At 41.5% G+C, this 17,672-nt stretch overlaps 1 protein-coding gene across 1 annotated transcript in view; it reads left to right on the forward strand.

Annotated features, from left to right (window-relative positions):
- The first annotated feature begins 491 nt into the window (after positions 1 to 491).
- The window catches only part of LOC114551218 (neuronal membrane glycoprotein M6-b), a 29,771-nt gene continuing 12,590 nt past the window's right edge, over positions 492 to 17,672 (forward strand). Inside the window, exon 1 of the mRNA XM_028572387.1 lies at positions 492 to 623. Within this exon, the coding sequence (XP_028428188.1) occupies positions 554 to 623 (70 nt within the window). The 5' untranslated portion in view covers positions 492 to 553. The remainder of the gene's footprint in view (positions 624 to 17,672) is intronic.

Raw genomic sequence — 17,672 nt, forward strand, 5'->3', positions numbered from 1 at the left:
GTGTGTCTGTGTGTGTGTCTGTGTGTGTCTGTGTGTGTGTGTGTGTGTGTGTGTGTGTGTGTGTGTGTGTGTGTGTGTGTGTGTGTGTATGTGTATTCATGCATGCATGGTTACTCATGAGTTTGCATATTTACATCTCCTGTACATGTTGTCCGTATATCCTCCTCTGCTTCACTGAAGCAAAGAATATCAATAGAATGTCAATATATATATATTTAAAAAAATAAAGTATATAAACACCATTGTATCCACAGGAGAGAGAGGTTTTATGGGCCAAACGCGTTATCTGGCATCATTTTGGGACTGCTAATCCGCATGTGCGAGATAAATCCAATCTGACAGCGCATTTGCATCTTGAGACTGGATTGTTAATATAGCCTACATAGAGACACAGTGCTACGCTTTAACAGGGGGAGAGAGAGAGAGAGAGAGAGAGAGAGAGAGAGAGAGAGAGAGAGAGAGAGAGAGAGAGCATCAAGTCACCAGGATAGGCTACACCATCCACAGACTGTTAGATACAAGTGACACAAGGAGACTATATTCCTCTAAAATAATGGATGGGACAAAGCCGGCCATGGAGTCCAACGCGGAGGAGACTCAAGACGAGGGACAAGAGAGCAAAGGTACGCTCAATCGGCCGCTGACATTTGCGCGTTTTTGTGTATTTTCTCTGGAGACATTTGCGTCTGCGCCAGCCAGAGCGGTTTAACCTACTTGCAATGGCTTCTCGTTTGTGCGCGAGACAATAGCGATGTTTCTTCTTCTTCTTCCTCTTCTTTGGCCTCTCACCTATTTATTTATGAGCGAGATTTGGAAAGCTGCAGATGACCGAGATTATTCCTACAATGCCGAGCGCAATTTGACGTTTTTGTGTGTGTCATTTGGCGCCTTTCAAAGAGATTTGGAGGCAGACGGAGGAGAATAAGAGGGATGGGCGGGTTGATGGGTTGTGAAAGGCGCACAGTCTGGTTTTATGGTGCATATATTAATGCCAATTTGCTTTTACATCGCTGCACTATTGTGATCTTATTTCTGCCTAATGAGGGCGGCTGATAAAGAGGCTGTGGAGGAGCTGCGCTGCGCTCCGTGCACGGCTGCATTGTCTCCCGTCAGGTGTGGAGCAGCAGCTTCATGATCCTCCCGCTGCAGCCGCTTCGATTATTATCTGCGATTCCCCCACAGAGGGTCGGCGTCTGATCTGTCAGCAGCAGCGTGATTAGTCGACGGCGCTGCAACACATGAAGAGTGTGTTCGGTATTAGACCGCAGCGTTCGGTTCTTTTGGTGGAGGCGGAGCAGGAGGATGCAAAAGAAACAGCGGTGCACTTGGCGCACCGTTGATGGTTGTGTCCATCAGTTACACCGCTCAGCCATGTAAAGCCTCTGTAGGGTGCAGACCTTCAATTCTGGCTCTATAAAAGATGCTCTATGTGACTCTGCAATAAGCACCTTACTATATCATTAGCAAAAAAAAAAAAAAAAAAAAGCTCTGCCCATAATGCTGAGTGTCTTTGCAATTTGCATGCAACATAAATTCTGATGTAAATCGTAGGTTAATGCATTGTGTTTTACATGTACACCAAAGGCCAGCCATACATTAGTGGATTTTGTCCAATCAAACTGTTGCTATTACTAATTATATGTGTTGGAACAGTGTAGGTGTGTCTTTGGGCACTGGAGGACTCAATGCCCTACAGAGTGGATGTGACTGATTTGTTTTCATTGTGGCTTGGTGGAAAAATCCCATCCTTCAGTTTGGAGACAGCAGCGTTGTTAGTGAAGACACAACAGGCCGTCTTGAATATCACTATACAGATTACCCACAGTTTTGTCCGACATGTAAATAAGGAGGACGGAAACGTTAATGATGAGCTTTTTATTTACAAAATCAGTGCAGTCAGTGCTGCAGCTCATCTGGCGCGATGCCTCTTTGCCCCTTTGGCTGTTAGAGAGCAGGTTAGTTGATACCAAGTCAGAGCGCCTCGGCCAGAGGGGCTTTTACACACACTCACCACACAGCAACATTCAGTGGTTCCCCGGTTTTATTCCCTCTTGTGCTTGCAGCTTATCTCCGCTTTCATGTGGGCAGATGCAAAATGAAGGGTTTGTGTTTGAAAAACACAATTTTGAAGTGATTTAACTTCAGCACATACAAAATGGAATCATTTTTCACTATTATCTAAGTAAATATTCAGATTTTTAGCATCAGCGTTACAAAATGTTCCTTTCTTGGAGTCAAAAAGTCAGATTTCAGCGTCAGTGTTTAAAAAAAAAAATCTTTTCTTGGAGTCAAATAGTCAGATTTTTAGCTTCAGCGTTACAAAATGTTACTATTTTTAAATAGTTCGATTTTTAGCCTCAGCATTACAAAAGGTTACTATTTTGGATTGAATATTAAAATAACTTGCTCCAACGTTACAAAATGGCAAGAAATGTTACTATTTTGGAAGCAAATATTCAGATTTTTAACTTTACCATACCATATCTACTTAGTTCTGGAAATTACATGTTTTGTCACTTGAAAAAACAATATTTGTAGTTCCTTGGACCCTGCCACAGAAATATTGCTGGGTCACAGTCTCTCTCAATGACATGAGGTGCAGAAGAGTGGGATGTCCCTCAACAGTGATGTTTTAAAAAAAGACATCACATCATCTTCTCCTGAGGCATGCTACTACGCACGAGCCAGTGTCCAATGAGAGCCATGCCACTTCAGTTGACAGAGTGGGCGAGTCTGTTTAAAGACCCCGAGGAGAGTTGAGCAGAAGGGCGGCCATATTTATGGTTAGCAATTAACCCTCTGAATTCCTTAATCACCATTGTCAGTTGAAGCGGGGAAATAAGCACCCAGTTCACCCTCCTGGACTGTTGTGCTCCAGGTGTGGTTGTGTTGCGCAACTGAGTCCACCCACACCCTCTAACCAAAATAGACTGGATTGGAGGATGGCCTATTTGTTGGTGTAATCATTTGTGTGTGCCTTTGACATCTGGAATGTTACCATAAGCTTAAAGCATCCGTTAAGAAGCTGAAGATTTACAGTTGGGGGCAAGAAGGCGAGAGCTGTCATGTAAGGAGCTTGTGTTTATGTGTGCCAGCGCTGCCCCTTCCGCTTCGGTTCAACACGTTGATAATTTGGACAGCAGATGTAGGAAGTTTTAATACTTATAATTTTACAAAACTCCCAGATGCGTGACGTGACAGTCAAACGTTTTGTGTGAAATGATCCAGTGGAGAATCATCTCGGATTCCCTGCAACATCTGAACCTTTTTATCTGACAAGTCCTGGGTATATAAAAGTTCAAAAACCAATCGAGCCAGTTGTATTCGCTTCAAATAATATCATGTTCATTTCAGTTTAAAATATTGGTCACAAAACTGTGACCTCACCTCAGACCACTTATGTAAGCTATCGTTACTGATTGGTGGTCTGTCCCTATACATTTTCCATTATTAGCAAATTGGATAAATCTCCCCAATCAACATATGTGTAGGCCAATAAATAACTAAACATTTCAGGAAATAAATTATGTTTGAGTTCATTTAGAAACACTGTCTTCATTTCACAATTTGTCCACCAAATAGCACTGATAAGTTTGTTATTATTATTATATTGGCGTTAAAATCCTTGTATCAGTCAGGCAATATTGTAATAATGCTACATTAAAAGGTATAGTTTTGACACTTTTCTATGAAGCTTAGCTTAGCATAAAAACTTGAAACAGAAAGCTTTCACGTGACATGACTGTTTAAGCCACAATTATTGGCAAAATATTTGGTCTAAAATGTATTAAATAGTATAAAAATGGAAACTGAAGACGAATTTAAACCACATACGACTTATTTTAGATTAACCGTGCATTAGCATCAGGTGCTATGTTCACAGTTGTAAAGAGCATGTTGATTAGCTGTGACTACCTTAATTATGGTAAACAGTCCATGTTCCTGATTGCACAACCATTGTGTCTATGCGTGATATTGAGCTGAGAGTAATTACAAATAAACACAGAACACAGGCGAGGTTTATAATCCGTGGTGGTGTTTGTGCGTATGCATTGATCTTTTAGCCTGATTGCGTCCTATAATCTCTAATCTGTATGTCTGCGGAGGTACACTGCGTTCAGGACTCGGATAATGAGACATCAACCACGCTCTCTCTGAGGTATGATTATATCTGATTTCATTGGTATGAGGCAGTTTGATTAGAGAAAGCAGCTCCCATGTGACATCTTTATTTAATGTGGCTCCTATAGCGGCTTCCAAAGTGGCTCGGAGTGCATTTCAAGTTCCTCCTCGTCTCTCCGTCCTCCCCTTTGTTGTAAATGATTGGCCTGTTCACACACCTTGCTTCCTTCCTGCGTGTGCGTGTGCGTGTGCGCGTGCCTGCTCTTGTATAACGCGTCGCTGGCTCGCAGCCTTTGGTTATGATGTTCAGATCAGAACCAAAAGAGATTACATCATCGTCTGGAGGGGTGCAGGTTTTGTTACATTTTCTGCATGGAAGGGCAGAGCTTTGATGCAGCATCTGAAGCACAAAGAGAGCTCCTTTTTATCAGCCTTTCAAGCTCACAAATCTGTGAGGTTTGACCCGAGCAGAGGAGGACATTAAGATTCTGAGCTGAGGAGAGATAATGCAAGATGTTTTCAGACTGATTTAAAGTCCGGTAAAGGAGAGCAATGTTTGAAGGAATGGTTTGACGTCCTTGGGAATATGCATTTTTGCCAAGCAACCAGCAGAAACCCAACCGAGAAATAACGAATTGTCGTTTTTTACGCTTCAGTTTTTGTACGGATTAAACAGACAAGATATAACGTGTTAATTAGTGAGCTTTAGAAGTGCTGGTAGGTGGATTTTGTTACATTTGGACTGAGCCAGGCTAGCCGTTTCCTCTTGTTTCCAGCCTTTAAGCTAAGCTAAGCTAACCGGCTGCCATATTTAACATACAGACATAAGATACATGGTATCAATCTTCTATCTTATCTAACTCTGCAGAAAGCAAGCAAATAAGCACATTTCAAAAATGTCAAACAATTCTTTTAACTGCATCCCATTATCAAAAAAATGGATGCCAGCCGAATCTAACCCCGCCCACAAAATTCGAGGTCTAGAATCTGAGTATGACCACGTCAGGCTAATTTAAACCAGTATATGACTCTAAAATAGCGCTAGATTGTTTACATTACGGCAGTGATTGGTAGATTGAGAGGACTTAATGACTGGTTTTCTTAGTTATTTGACAGGTTTTATTGCTATAACGCACATAGAGCTGAAACAATTAGTTGATTAATGGATTAATCCAGTAATACCCAAGCTCCAAATCTGGAGAGTCAAGATGGTGAAATGTACAAGAAATAAAATAAAACTGATTTCACACAGCCATTTTTTTCTAATTAATTTTTTAATGAAATACTGGATACATTTACCTCTTAATGTATACATTTACCTCTTAATGTCTCTGAAAATCCTTCAAATGAAACGATCTATAACAAAATAAGCCAAGCAAAAAATGATGGGATCCACTGAATAAGTCGATTGACAGGAGCAAGATTTTTCACAGCAAAAACGCCTAAATTATTCTCTGGATCCAGCTCCTCAAATGTGAAAATGTGCATATTTCTTAGCCTTCTATCAAGAGAATATCTGCTGTCAGATACAATAAGAAACCCTAAAGGTGAAACTGTGATTTTTTCTTTTACTATTTCCTGACATTTTTTGACCAGCTCACCAGAACAAAACCTCCAATGAGTGACAATGATGTTACAAGATGAAAAAAAATAAACCAGGGGAGCTTTCCGTCATTTGAGAAGAAAAAATAACTAACTGCCAGCTGAGCCCAGGTTGAGGTTGAATCTAAAGGCCAACCCCTGTTTGATGATCGTGAGTCGGGCAAAGAGCTGGACTGTCCTCTCTGCTGGTGCTGACATTTAGTTTGTGTTGCTCGTAAATATTGAACAGGTTCCTCACCCTGCTTTCTTGACCTTACATTAGATCAGGGGCGTAGCACAAAATTCTGGGCCCTGTAGAAAGGCATTCTCTATGGGGCCCTCCCCGCATCCACAGCTATTTATTCTAGCATCTTTTTGGGTCCTCCACACATGAGGGCCCTGGGTACTCAGTCCCATTTCCCCCCCAGTCTTACGCCCCTGCACTAGATCAAACACTTGTTTTATGTTACACAAAACATTTTAATCCTTCATGGATCATTGCTGCTGTTGTGATAAATTGTTAGATATTCAAATGCGATGAAAGTGTACATTAAATATTAGACTGTTGTCTGCGTTGTTATGCCTTGTAATCCACTTAACTGGCCGAGGCAAATCAGTGCTGCCACCCACACACACACACACACACACACACACAAATCCTAAGGAGCTTCTTCTCTTCTCTACACATTTTCTAAGGAGAGTGAGCAGAAAGTCAGTGTGGTAACTTTAGGGCATAAAACGGGTAAAAATAATAGTGAGCCTACACACATTTGGCATGGCTGATGCTGATGGGATGTGAGAAGTAGATTTGACTCATAATAAAAGTCGATATATTGATACTTATATGATCTTTTGTGTCTTTTATAACCACATGGCTTGTTTGGACCACGCCAACAAGCATCATTTGGGATATATTTGACAACTTGACATCTTGACTTGATGCCTAAACAATGTTCAACTAAGTAAAGTAACAGCCACCAGATTGTTTACCTGGTCACTATTAGCCATTGTGCATGTCAATCCAGGACCAATACTTTTGACCAGCAGAATGAAAGCTGGCTGTGTAGTAGCTGATATGGACTACTATCCACAACTATCATTTTGCTGCTGCATCTCTCTCACACACACACACACACACACACCCCCACATACACTCTAATGTGTGCTTTTGCTGTTATTGGCATCCGTCTCCTACTTGTCTTTGTTACACATAACCACCTCTCACTTAGGCTCTCTCCAGTTTAAAAAAAAAATTATCTCTTCATGGCAGTTTTTCAATGACAATATCAAGAAGAAAAAAGGCTTACGCACACTCAATTGATGCTTGTACAACTACGACGTTTCAACGTTGCGTCTTCATTGATAGGTTGGATATTTCAGCCTACATGTTTCAAATGTATTTTATATCTTGTATGTAGGGTACTATACAAGAAGGTCAGTCTGGGGACAACCTTCACCCACAAGAATGTGTAGAATCTATTATGAGTTTGGGTACAACTTTCACTCAGAGGAATTGGAGCCAGGAATGTGAGAATCTATTAGGAGCATCGGCCATAAAAGGTGTAGTTTAAGAGTAAAACTTGTGTGCTGAAATAGATGTCTCATACTGTGTAAGCACAATAAGAGTTTAAAAGGTATTCATTCTGATGTACATGTTGTTCATCTTTGGGCAGACGTGTCTGCGTGCTCATGGTTGTCCCAGTGTCATGAAAGTTTGTTCACTGTTTGAATAAAGCTGCACTTGATTTGTAATCATTGGACTGGTCGTCATCTTTGAGGTCTCCCAAAATCATTTCTGAGTCATCACCCGATATCATTCATCAAGAAGGTCCATGTATAGACTTCAGCTGATTAAACGCAGGTGTGAATCCCAGGTGGAATCAACTACCTCAATTAGTTTGGCATTGAAACCCATATTAAGAAGGCAGTAGGAGCAATTTCAAATGTAAGCACGCAGAGAAACATACGTTTTTAAGTCCTGACTGTTAAAACCTTGATTACACTCATGATTCTTTCCTGGCATGCTCTCAAAACACTCACAAATCTTCTCCTGCCTGCAGACAGATTGATTTGTTGCAATTAAACCACCACAATGCTCCTTTTTGTTTCCTCTGTTCTCTTATCTTGCCCTCTTCTCCTCCCTGTCTTGTCCTGATTCTCGTGCTTATCTCTCTCTCTCACACACACACACACACACACACACACACACACACACACACACACACACACACACACACACACACACACACACACACACACACACAGTTCACCTATTCCCCTCTCGCCCTGGAGGGGTGTGAGGTTGCGAAGCATGTGAGAGCCGTCACACAGGAAGAGGCTCATGTGTTCCTCATTTGAAGCCATTTGCCCAAAGCATGCTGTCAGCCTCCATCTGAATATGTGTGTGTGTGTGTGTGTGTGTATGTGTTTACGTGTCAATGACTAGGAGTGGTTTAGGGGAATGTCTGTGTTGGTGCTTTGCTTGCGCTAAAGGAAAAGCTCTATTTTAGCGTGCACATATGTGGGCGAGACGTGTGGTACGCCGTTGTCTTCCTATTCAGCCCTCTCAGTCCCCACGCTGTGGTCACATTTATATTTAAGTGTTCTTTCTCGGTTGCATGTTCATAAAACAAGCAGTGTTTAGTATGGATGTGTATTGTTGCCATTTCTTTTCTGCAGGAATGCCAGGAGTGTTGGGGGAAATCCCTTAAAAGTAGCTTTTTTTTATCTCAAAAAGCTACTGCCTATTGTATGTCAAGCAATAAGTCATAACATTTTGATTAATATGAAAAAAAAATCAGAGCTGAAAGAAGTTGACTGGTGGACAGAAAGTTAATCCGCAACAATTTTAGTAGTCTATCATTTAGTCTTCGTGCCTTTTTCCTGGCTAGCGGTCAGTCATATTTACAGAAAAATGATAAATGCTAGAACGTTAGCACAATTAGCAAATACAACAATAGAGGAGACCTATAAAGTCAATAAACTTGGCTCTATAATGTCAGTAATACAGCAATATGTAGTTATCTAAACTTGGTTAACATTAGCTACCGTATCTAAAGTTTGCTAATTAAAACCAATTAACCCCTGAGTGTGGTGAATTGAGCAAGGGAATGTTTTATTGCTTATGAATGCAATGTTTCATATGTCAAAAGATGAATGTGGTAATTCATATAGTTCCACATAAAGCAAAAATGCCTCAACATTCACTAGATCCAGCTTCTCAAATGTGATTGTAAATTTAATAACTTTGGGTTTTCGTCTGTTGGTAGGGAGACATTTGAAGAAGTCACCTTGGGCTTCGGGGAATTATTATATGCATTTTTCACTATTATCTGATGATTTATAGACTAAATGATTAAAAATGGAGAAAAAAAATGATACTGAAAAACATCGTGCAGCCCTAGAAAGGAGCAAACGGTTACAAGAATTTGGAAACAAATGCACAGGCTAAAACACCCATCCCTCTCCAACACACTGCAGCTATGTTTGAACCCCAGTCTGCAGTGGGTATATGAATAGCAGCAAGTGGCAGGTTGGCACAGCATGCCTTGTTCCTGAGTGATGCCAACCTCCTCTGGCTTTCCTCCATCACCCACTGAAGCCCAATCTGCTCCTCTCAGCCGCAGCCCATAAAGTGCCTGATGCTGCTTAAGCACCCGTCATGGTTATCCATGACCGCCATCGATAAGTGACAGGGTCTTTATGATGTGTAGGGCATTCTGGGTCTCGGTTTTAAGGCAATGGTCTGTGGTCTGTGGCCCTGCTTTAAGTGCTGAATTATATACATTCAGCACCAGACTCTCTCTCACTTAGACGTTGGTCTCTTTGGTCTTAATTTTCATGATAACTATGTATCGTCAGCAATCACAGAAAGTGTATCTGTGTTACAGTTAATGTAGTCTATATTGACAACATTCCACTTCCGGGATTGTTCAGGTGCCGCCGGAAATTCCGTCGGATGTCCCTCTTTTTAGGCTGGATGTCCGTTTCCTTCCGCTTTCTTTGTGTTGCCGTTCTAAAATCCGGTGGATTTATGAGGACTATGGTGAACTGCTCCTCAGATCTCTGCAGACTATCTGTCCAATCTGAATTTTCTGTTGCACGACTAAAACGTGATTGTTTTTGGTTTAAAGAAATGCCAATAAACCAGAGCACGTTTTTCTCCCATCCCGTATGCTGTGTGGACTAGCCAGACCCTCCTCCACAGCGCTGTGGAGGAAGGTCTGGCAATGCGAAAATACAGTAAATGACAGTCTTCAGTAATGTATATTTGAGAGTACATGCTAAGTTGGGCCCTTCTGCAATCGCAGCCCCCACCCCTCCCTCTCTCTCACACACACACACACACACACACACACACACACACACACACAGTGTTTGTGTAGCCCCTGAGGCTGCTGGAAAGTGAATGTTAATAATCACATGAGAGGGAGGAGGGTGGAGTGGAGTGGAGTGGTGTAGAGTGGAGTTGAGGCGAAGGGGCCAGGGGAGAGCCACTGACTTCTTTGACATCTCAAAAGTGACATTGGCCAAGTTGGTTGCATAACCGCTGAGCCATTCAGTTCAATGGCACGCCACTTCTGGCCGGAGGGGCCATTTTACATTTTAGTGGAACAAGACATAAAATAATAGAGCTCACTCCGCTCGGCTGAGCCGCCACACGGCAGCTCGGGACAGGTAATCCTGCTTCTGCTATTCAGAAGATTAGAGACAAGAGAGAGCTGTTGGGAGAGTTTTCACATTGTGTAGGCGGACGGTGGACTATCTGCCATCTCTGTTCGGGTCCTACTGTCACTGCACCCTGCAGCCGGGCACTTTTAATAAACCCTTATAATGATCTGCTTTTAATTGTACTTGCCTCATTATACAAAATAGCCCCCAAGGAAACAAATTCAGCTTTCTTGCATCATATTGTGTGATAATACGCTCCAAATTATGAGACTGCCTGAAGATAAACCAGGATTCCTAAACTTTCTTCATAACTTGAGCACCTCATCTCATATAGGCCTATGGAAACTAATTTGCACCCAAAAAAAAAGTAAAAAAGAATAGATAATAATAATAATGATAATAATTGTGAATTATGATATCCTAATTTGTAATCACTTTCGCGTTAGTGTGATCTAGTTAGTCAATGATGTGCTTATTATCATTTTGATTATCTCATTCTTAAAATGATAAGAAAGTCAAAAGTTTGACTTTTCTTCATAGTGCATTCAATAAACAGAAACATAACTCTTGCAGTGCACATGAACAGATGCGCAATATTAGCTCACACATAAAATGGCACCCTCGTGAATTAGCCTACTGTTGCAAACGTACATTCATAAATCCTGCATCACATCGTCCTGTACCCACAGGACATCAGACTGACTTATTGATGCACGCACACGGTAGTGTCCACAAACTTATTCCAATGAGGGGAGAAAGGAAAGTGTGATAGCGTCCCACGTTAACGCTTTTTTCTCTCTCTCGCTCGAGACCACTGTGTCCAAGCCGAGGCGCAGAGCATAACCTTACCGCATGCTGATACGTTACTAGTCCAGGTAGAGCGAGCTACTACTGACAGGGAGAGATAGAGACTGTATCACTACAGCCACTCCAGTCTGCTCAAAGCGATGGTCTTTTTCACAAATAGGTTGCACGTAAGGGAAAAAAAAAAGGTAGCTTCCACTTAAGGGGCTCTCTCTTGCACCCTGCACAGCACAGCGCAAAGCCCGACGCAAGTCTCTTTGCTAGTTTAAGACCGACGTAGTTGTCAATTTCCTCTAGGCCCCGCAACTAGGATTAGTGTGTGTCTGACGGGGGGGGGCATCACTATAGTGGCTCTCCATCGTGAGGTCGGTCAAATGATATTGTCCATCGGCACAACCCTACTGATATGTAGTCGATATCTTGACTTACCATGATCATTTTTATTTTATCGTGACTAAATTTTTTCATCTTGTTTTCGTCTATATTTCATGTATGTATGTTTCTGTATATATATATATACACACACACAAACATACATTCATATGTATTTCATAACTCACTAAACATACAGACTTTTCACTTTGGTAACCCCGGTGCTTTTTGAGCCTCTGTTGGTTCCAATTTTGTCCCGCCTGGTTCTCTTCTTGCCTTAAAATTGCCACAGAAAAACAGTGAAAAAAACTACTACACTAACAAATATTTGATCCAGGTCTTAGCGGTGGAAGCAACTGGATTATACATTAAAAAAAAAAAACTCTTTCACAGTACGTATCAGGAGGAAACAAAACGTGAGTGGGAAGGCACTCCAGCTGCAGCTCAGTTCACACGCAACGGGACAAACTTAAGCACCTCAACTGACCCAGCAGAGCAGATGAATATTTGAGGTTTAAGAGCGTGCGAGCATAATGTAGCTATATGTCAGCTTGAACATGTGATTAATTCCTGTGTTTTTCTAATATTTACCTGCTTGTACATTTTGTTTTTGACGTGCACAGGTTAGAAGTGTCAGTGCTAAACAAGCTGATTGTAATTTGCACCAGATGAACAGTTTGTGTGCATCTGTGAGCATCCGCTCTCATGTGTGCCCCAGCTGTGTATGACTTTCTGTACAGTATATATATATATATATATATATATATAGATTGTTTTTTTGTACATTCAACATGGGAGGTTTGTTGTGTGTCTTGGGAGTTTAGTCCTTCGCCCAGCTGTTAGTGTAGCCCAGATTGGCCCCAGAAAGAGAGAAGTAGAAGGGCCCCAACACCCAGCAGATCAGCGGGATAAAAGTATTGATCACACAGTAGAGCGCCGACAACAGGATTTGAGAGTCCATCATGCTCAGTTACGCCCGGCCAGATGCTGACCTCGTGGCATTCATAATGCTGGCATAACCAGCCAAGGGTTTCTCACAAACAGAAGATTAGGGTCAGTTAGTTTCGGTTGGGAATGGTGATGGCAGCTGGCGTCCTCCTCTTACTGTACCTGGCTCAGAGCATATTGTGTCCTCTCGATCAACGCTGCAAACAAGCCGATTAATGAAAACATTTGCGTTGATAATGTGTTGGTTATCAGATGAATGTGAGGTGATTTATTTTTAAAACGGCGAATGAGGGTTACGGGCTGCAAAAGGTGAGCTTTTGAAAGATGATTCCAGTTTATCACAACTTAGTTTTGCTCCTATTGGTAATAATAACACCACTAAGTTGACTGCCAGCAATTAGTTGATCAATCGATTGACAGAAAATTCATCTGCCGCTATTTTGATCGTAGATTAGTCGTTTTTTCAGAATCTAAAATTTTGAGGATTTTCTGCTCACCTCATGCGTACACACTGATGCTGCTGCCCTGCTAATGTGCTGCGTTCACTACACTCCCTGCAGACAAGTTGTAATTCCGATAAAACGAGCAATTTGAAAATGTGAATTTGGGCTGTGGGAACGTTCAATATTTTCTAAAATGTTATAGACAAAACAATGAACCAATTAACTGACAAAGTAACTCATGCTCAGGAAAAAAATTTTTTTTTAAAGACAACTTTGTGCAATGAGGGCTCATTACCTTATATTAACATTTTGAGTCTGACTCTTGAGATATTTAAGCAATTACTTTGGGTCTCAACTGATCGAAACAATGACAAAAACTACAAGAATGAGACCCAAGTTGTAATTACGTGTAATTAGGAGCTAAGCTTTGGTTTTGCCTCCATGACGATGCGGTTTTGATGTTCCCTCAAGGTTTTAGTCCTTCAACTCGAGTGGAAAGACGAAAATCTCCCAAGCTGAATTTATGAAGTTAAAAGTTTATGTTTGTGATTGTGTGTGTGTGTGTGTGTGTGTGTAGTCTGATTTCATCAAACAGATGGGGATCTTTTTCATCTCAACCAGAGGAGACAATTTTACTTTCCCACTCTCTCTCTCTCTCTCTCTCTCTCTCTCTCTCTCTCTCTCTCTCTCTCTCTCTCTCTCTCTCTCTCTCTCTCTCTCTCTCTGGAATCTACCCATAATGCACTGTAAGAGAATAATGCCCCATAATGAATACAGCACTTTTAAATTGGAGTACAGCCACAGGCAGGCACCAGACCGCTGAAATATTCACAAAGCTTTATTAACGCTGTTATTTGTGGCAGATGCACTGTGCGTACTAACAGTTGGCGATAATCATGCAGTGCCACTGGTTTGTACAGTTTATGGCAAATTATTAGGACTGTGGATATAATCTGCTCTCAGTTTATATTTAAATCTGCTTTATTCTCATGGCAGCAAAAGACACTGTTGCCAGAGAAATACAGCACATCAATTCAGGCAATATTATCTGCAGATGGCAGATGAAAGCAGCTACTAAAAGAGAATAATTATTTTGCATGTCGTATCTACATTTTTTTTGTATGCAAACGCTACAAATTCAAACCTAGTGATAATGTGACAATGAAGATTGTAAAGCTTTTGTATTTGAGGGATTATTTCACTTTTTATGTCGTGGGTGTCAAGTGATTGACAGGAAGCGGAGCATAATCACAAAGAACATCAGCAATCGGTGACAGGTTCTGTCTCCAACCGTGTCCACGTACAGTGCCACGCCTCGTTCATCCAACCAGAGCGCCTGAAACGTTCTCTTGTCTAATGGGAAGACTCGGAATATGAATGTAATGAGAAAAGGGCAAAACCAAATGAAGGTTTTTTATTGACTGTGTGGATTATCTGCTGCTGTGGAAGACGTTTTTTAGATGACACAAACTACTTTGTACAGAAAACCAGGTATAAAGACTGGTAAACTGGACAATTAATTAACTGCCTGCAGTTGTGTAATGTGGCATAATGTCACTGCAATTACGTAATCACATAAAAAAAAAATATGCATCAAGTAGAGTAAAAAAGATTTAAACCGAAAGAAGGCAAGTGTGTCTTGGTGATTGTGTCCTTAAAGTTCCAGTTTGTAACGTGTTTAGACATACAGAACATACTGCTCCACCTTTCGAGTTTTTGCTGTCACATGATAAACTCAAAAGGTGCTGTTAATGGGTATCGTAGCTTCCCAGCCATGGAGGACACACGTAAACAAAAGTCTTCTTCTTCTCCCAGAAGAAGAAAAAGGATATTGAAAAGAGACCGGCTTTTTGAAGCGTGAAGGCTACCGTAGCTGTAATACGTACTTTGAACTGCGTGGTGTGAGAGAGTTGATTGCGATATATGATCTCAAGGCTAGATGGGAGAAATTCCTACACATTGGACCTTTAACTTAAAGCTGCTATAAATAATATTTTTATATTAACAAGGGATGAAATGACTAATGTGAAAGAGATCATAGGCTCTTTGGTTCACTCTCAGCGCACTACTGGCCCACTAGCAGCATGCTGGTGAACATAGTGGAGCGTTTAAAAAGATCAACAGCTAGCCTTTTCATTTGGGAGTTGGTAGAGACCAAAACAAAGCTAAAAGGAGAGTGAATACTGGATTTACATTTGTTGGGTGCACATAAACACAACTCAAATTAATGCTAATGTTGCTATGTTAAAGATGCCCTGCCACACGTATTTCATTACTTTGTGGTAATGTCTGAAGTTCTACCATGGTTACCTTGTTTCAAGCTATTCTAGCGTGGTATAGAATGCCTGCAGGAAGACTCAACACGATTTGTGCTGGTTCTCATTAATATTCAACAAGCTAAGCTGTTTGAATCTGATTGGCTAACAGCTAGCCAATGAGAGCTTGGCTGTCAGAATCCTTTACCCAGCACAACTGGGCGAGCTAATGAATATTAATGAGCTCAGGCAATATGATGTCAGACTGACCAGCTTTGGTAATTGGCCTGATTTCTCTGCTTATTTCTTTTCAGTGGCTAGAGCTGACAGAGGAGGTAGCAGTTCATTTTCACATTCACGACATAACACAAACACATATGGAACTAACATATTTCAAAAAATGCAAATGTAAATGCAATGTAAAAACGGTTTTGTATGGCAGGGCACCTTTAAGGATGTCGGTGTTGTAGCTTGTTTCCCCAAGTGGACAAAGGCATTCAATTAATGCAGGTTTACCACATAGACTGTTAATATTAATGGCCAACGCATCCGGTTCGGCCAAGTGCTGCAAATGTGGAAGTGCCTTAAACCTGCATTCTATCTGAATCCTAGCAGAGGGCGAAACATGCGGTTGCAAAAGGAGGTCGTAGAAGTCTATGAGAAAGTGACCCACTTCACACTTGATTTATTACCTCAGTAAACATTTTCATAATGAGTTTATGGTGTCAATCGCTAGTTTTAAGTCTTCTGCAACACAGAATGATGTTCATGTTTTGAATTATGGTCTAAAATCGGCGATAAAGCAGTTTTAGGGCGTGGCTATGATGTGATTGCCAGTGAAAGTGTGTAACGTAACGAGTGTAAGGGCTCCTCCTTCGCTCCTCCCTCTCGTCTAAAATCGTCACATCCGCAACCAGGATGGCTGCGCCCGTTAACGGCAACCTCAACGACTCGCAGCAGATCTCCATAAACCAATGGGTGACGTCACACGTGCGCGGTCCATTGATATAGAGTCTATGGTTTACCACAGCAAATTACATATCTGACACAGCATTCAAGCCTGATGAAATTCTATTATTGCGTATCCATAGTGTATTGTATTAGTAGTTGTAGTAATTCTTTAAGTACATGCAGAGCTGAAAAAATAAAGCAATATTTTCTCTCTCCCATCTCTCTCTTTCATGTCACTACAATATCTGTTTGACCTATTTCCCAAAACCTAGCCAGCAAATCATTGAAGAAGATATTTTGCATTTCTCTCCTTCCATATATCTTGTTCAGTTGCTTTAACATCCCTTGCTGTTGGTTATTTTTGGTTCAAATTTCACACCGATGTCACTATTTAGCACTTTCTTTTTTATTGAGGTTACATCACTCTACATCGGTGCATGTGTGGAGCGGCTGCGAAGGACTACGCTAGCGCTGAACTGGGTCGTTGGTAACACGTTGCCATGGCAACTGCTATTTGCCGGCCCCGGGGCCTAGAACAGCTTTTTCGCTTACGCTTTCTCTCTCTATCTCTGTTTCTTTCTCTGTTCTTCTTTGCACGCTCTGGCTCTTTCTTCACCTCCTTCTCTCTTTTTCCTCTTCCCTTTGTTACTCTGCTCGCTCTCTATCGATCTCTTACTCGCTCTTCCTCTCCATTCACCTCTGCTTTCCTTTTCTCTCTTGCATTCTCCTCGCTTATGCCATCATTGCTTCTCATTTTTTCTGTATCTCCTTCTCGCATCCCTTCCCTTTGTCTTCGGAAAGTGCAAACAAAGAGCAAGCATCTATCTATCTATCTATCTATCTATTTATTCTTCTATCTATCCAACTGTCACTCTATGCTTCAAATTTTAAAATCGTAATTTAAGTATGGGAACAGTTTCTAGTTTTGACCTGAAGGCTGCAGCACAGGAAGAACAAGATTCAACAGCAGGGAGGGTTATCCTTAATTGCTGCTCTAATCTGTTAAATTGTTTGCTGTTGTGTTGCTCGACAAAATGAACAGAGATTTCCAAATCTTACGTTCTTTCATATTGGCGAGCCAGGCGCCTTCACTGCCTGTAAAATGTTCCCACAAACTGATGCATTGTCCTTGGTCTGAGATTGTTGAGATGATATATGACACAGCATCATAAGCAGGAGCGTAACATATTGTCTAAGCGATTAACTCCAGCTGGCTCACTGTAAGTACAGCGTGGGCATGCAGCCATATTTCAGAGACAGAGAGCAGAGAAGAAGACAAGCAGGGCAGAGACGAGAGGTAGCGAGACGCAGCGAGGTAGAAAATGAGAGCAATGAGCCGGCCTCGGTGTGTCACCTAAATTCTGCTCTAATGAATAGTCCATTGATTTCCATTAGGGGTGGCTGGAGCTGACCACTCTGGCCTGTCTGTTTCCCATTAGCGCACTTTAAAACTGAGGCTGACAAACAGTCGTAGCCACAGGCGGTCCGGATGAGGAGCCCGCTCAGTGTTTAAAAGAAACCTGTG

The sequence above is a fragment of the Perca flavescens genome, chromosome 24 (assembly GCF_004354835.1).
Source record: "Perca flavescens isolate YP-PL-M2 chromosome 24, PFLA_1.0, whole genome shotgun sequence".
Lineage (NCBI taxonomy): Eukaryota > Metazoa > Chordata > Actinopteri > Perciformes > Percidae > Perca > Perca flavescens.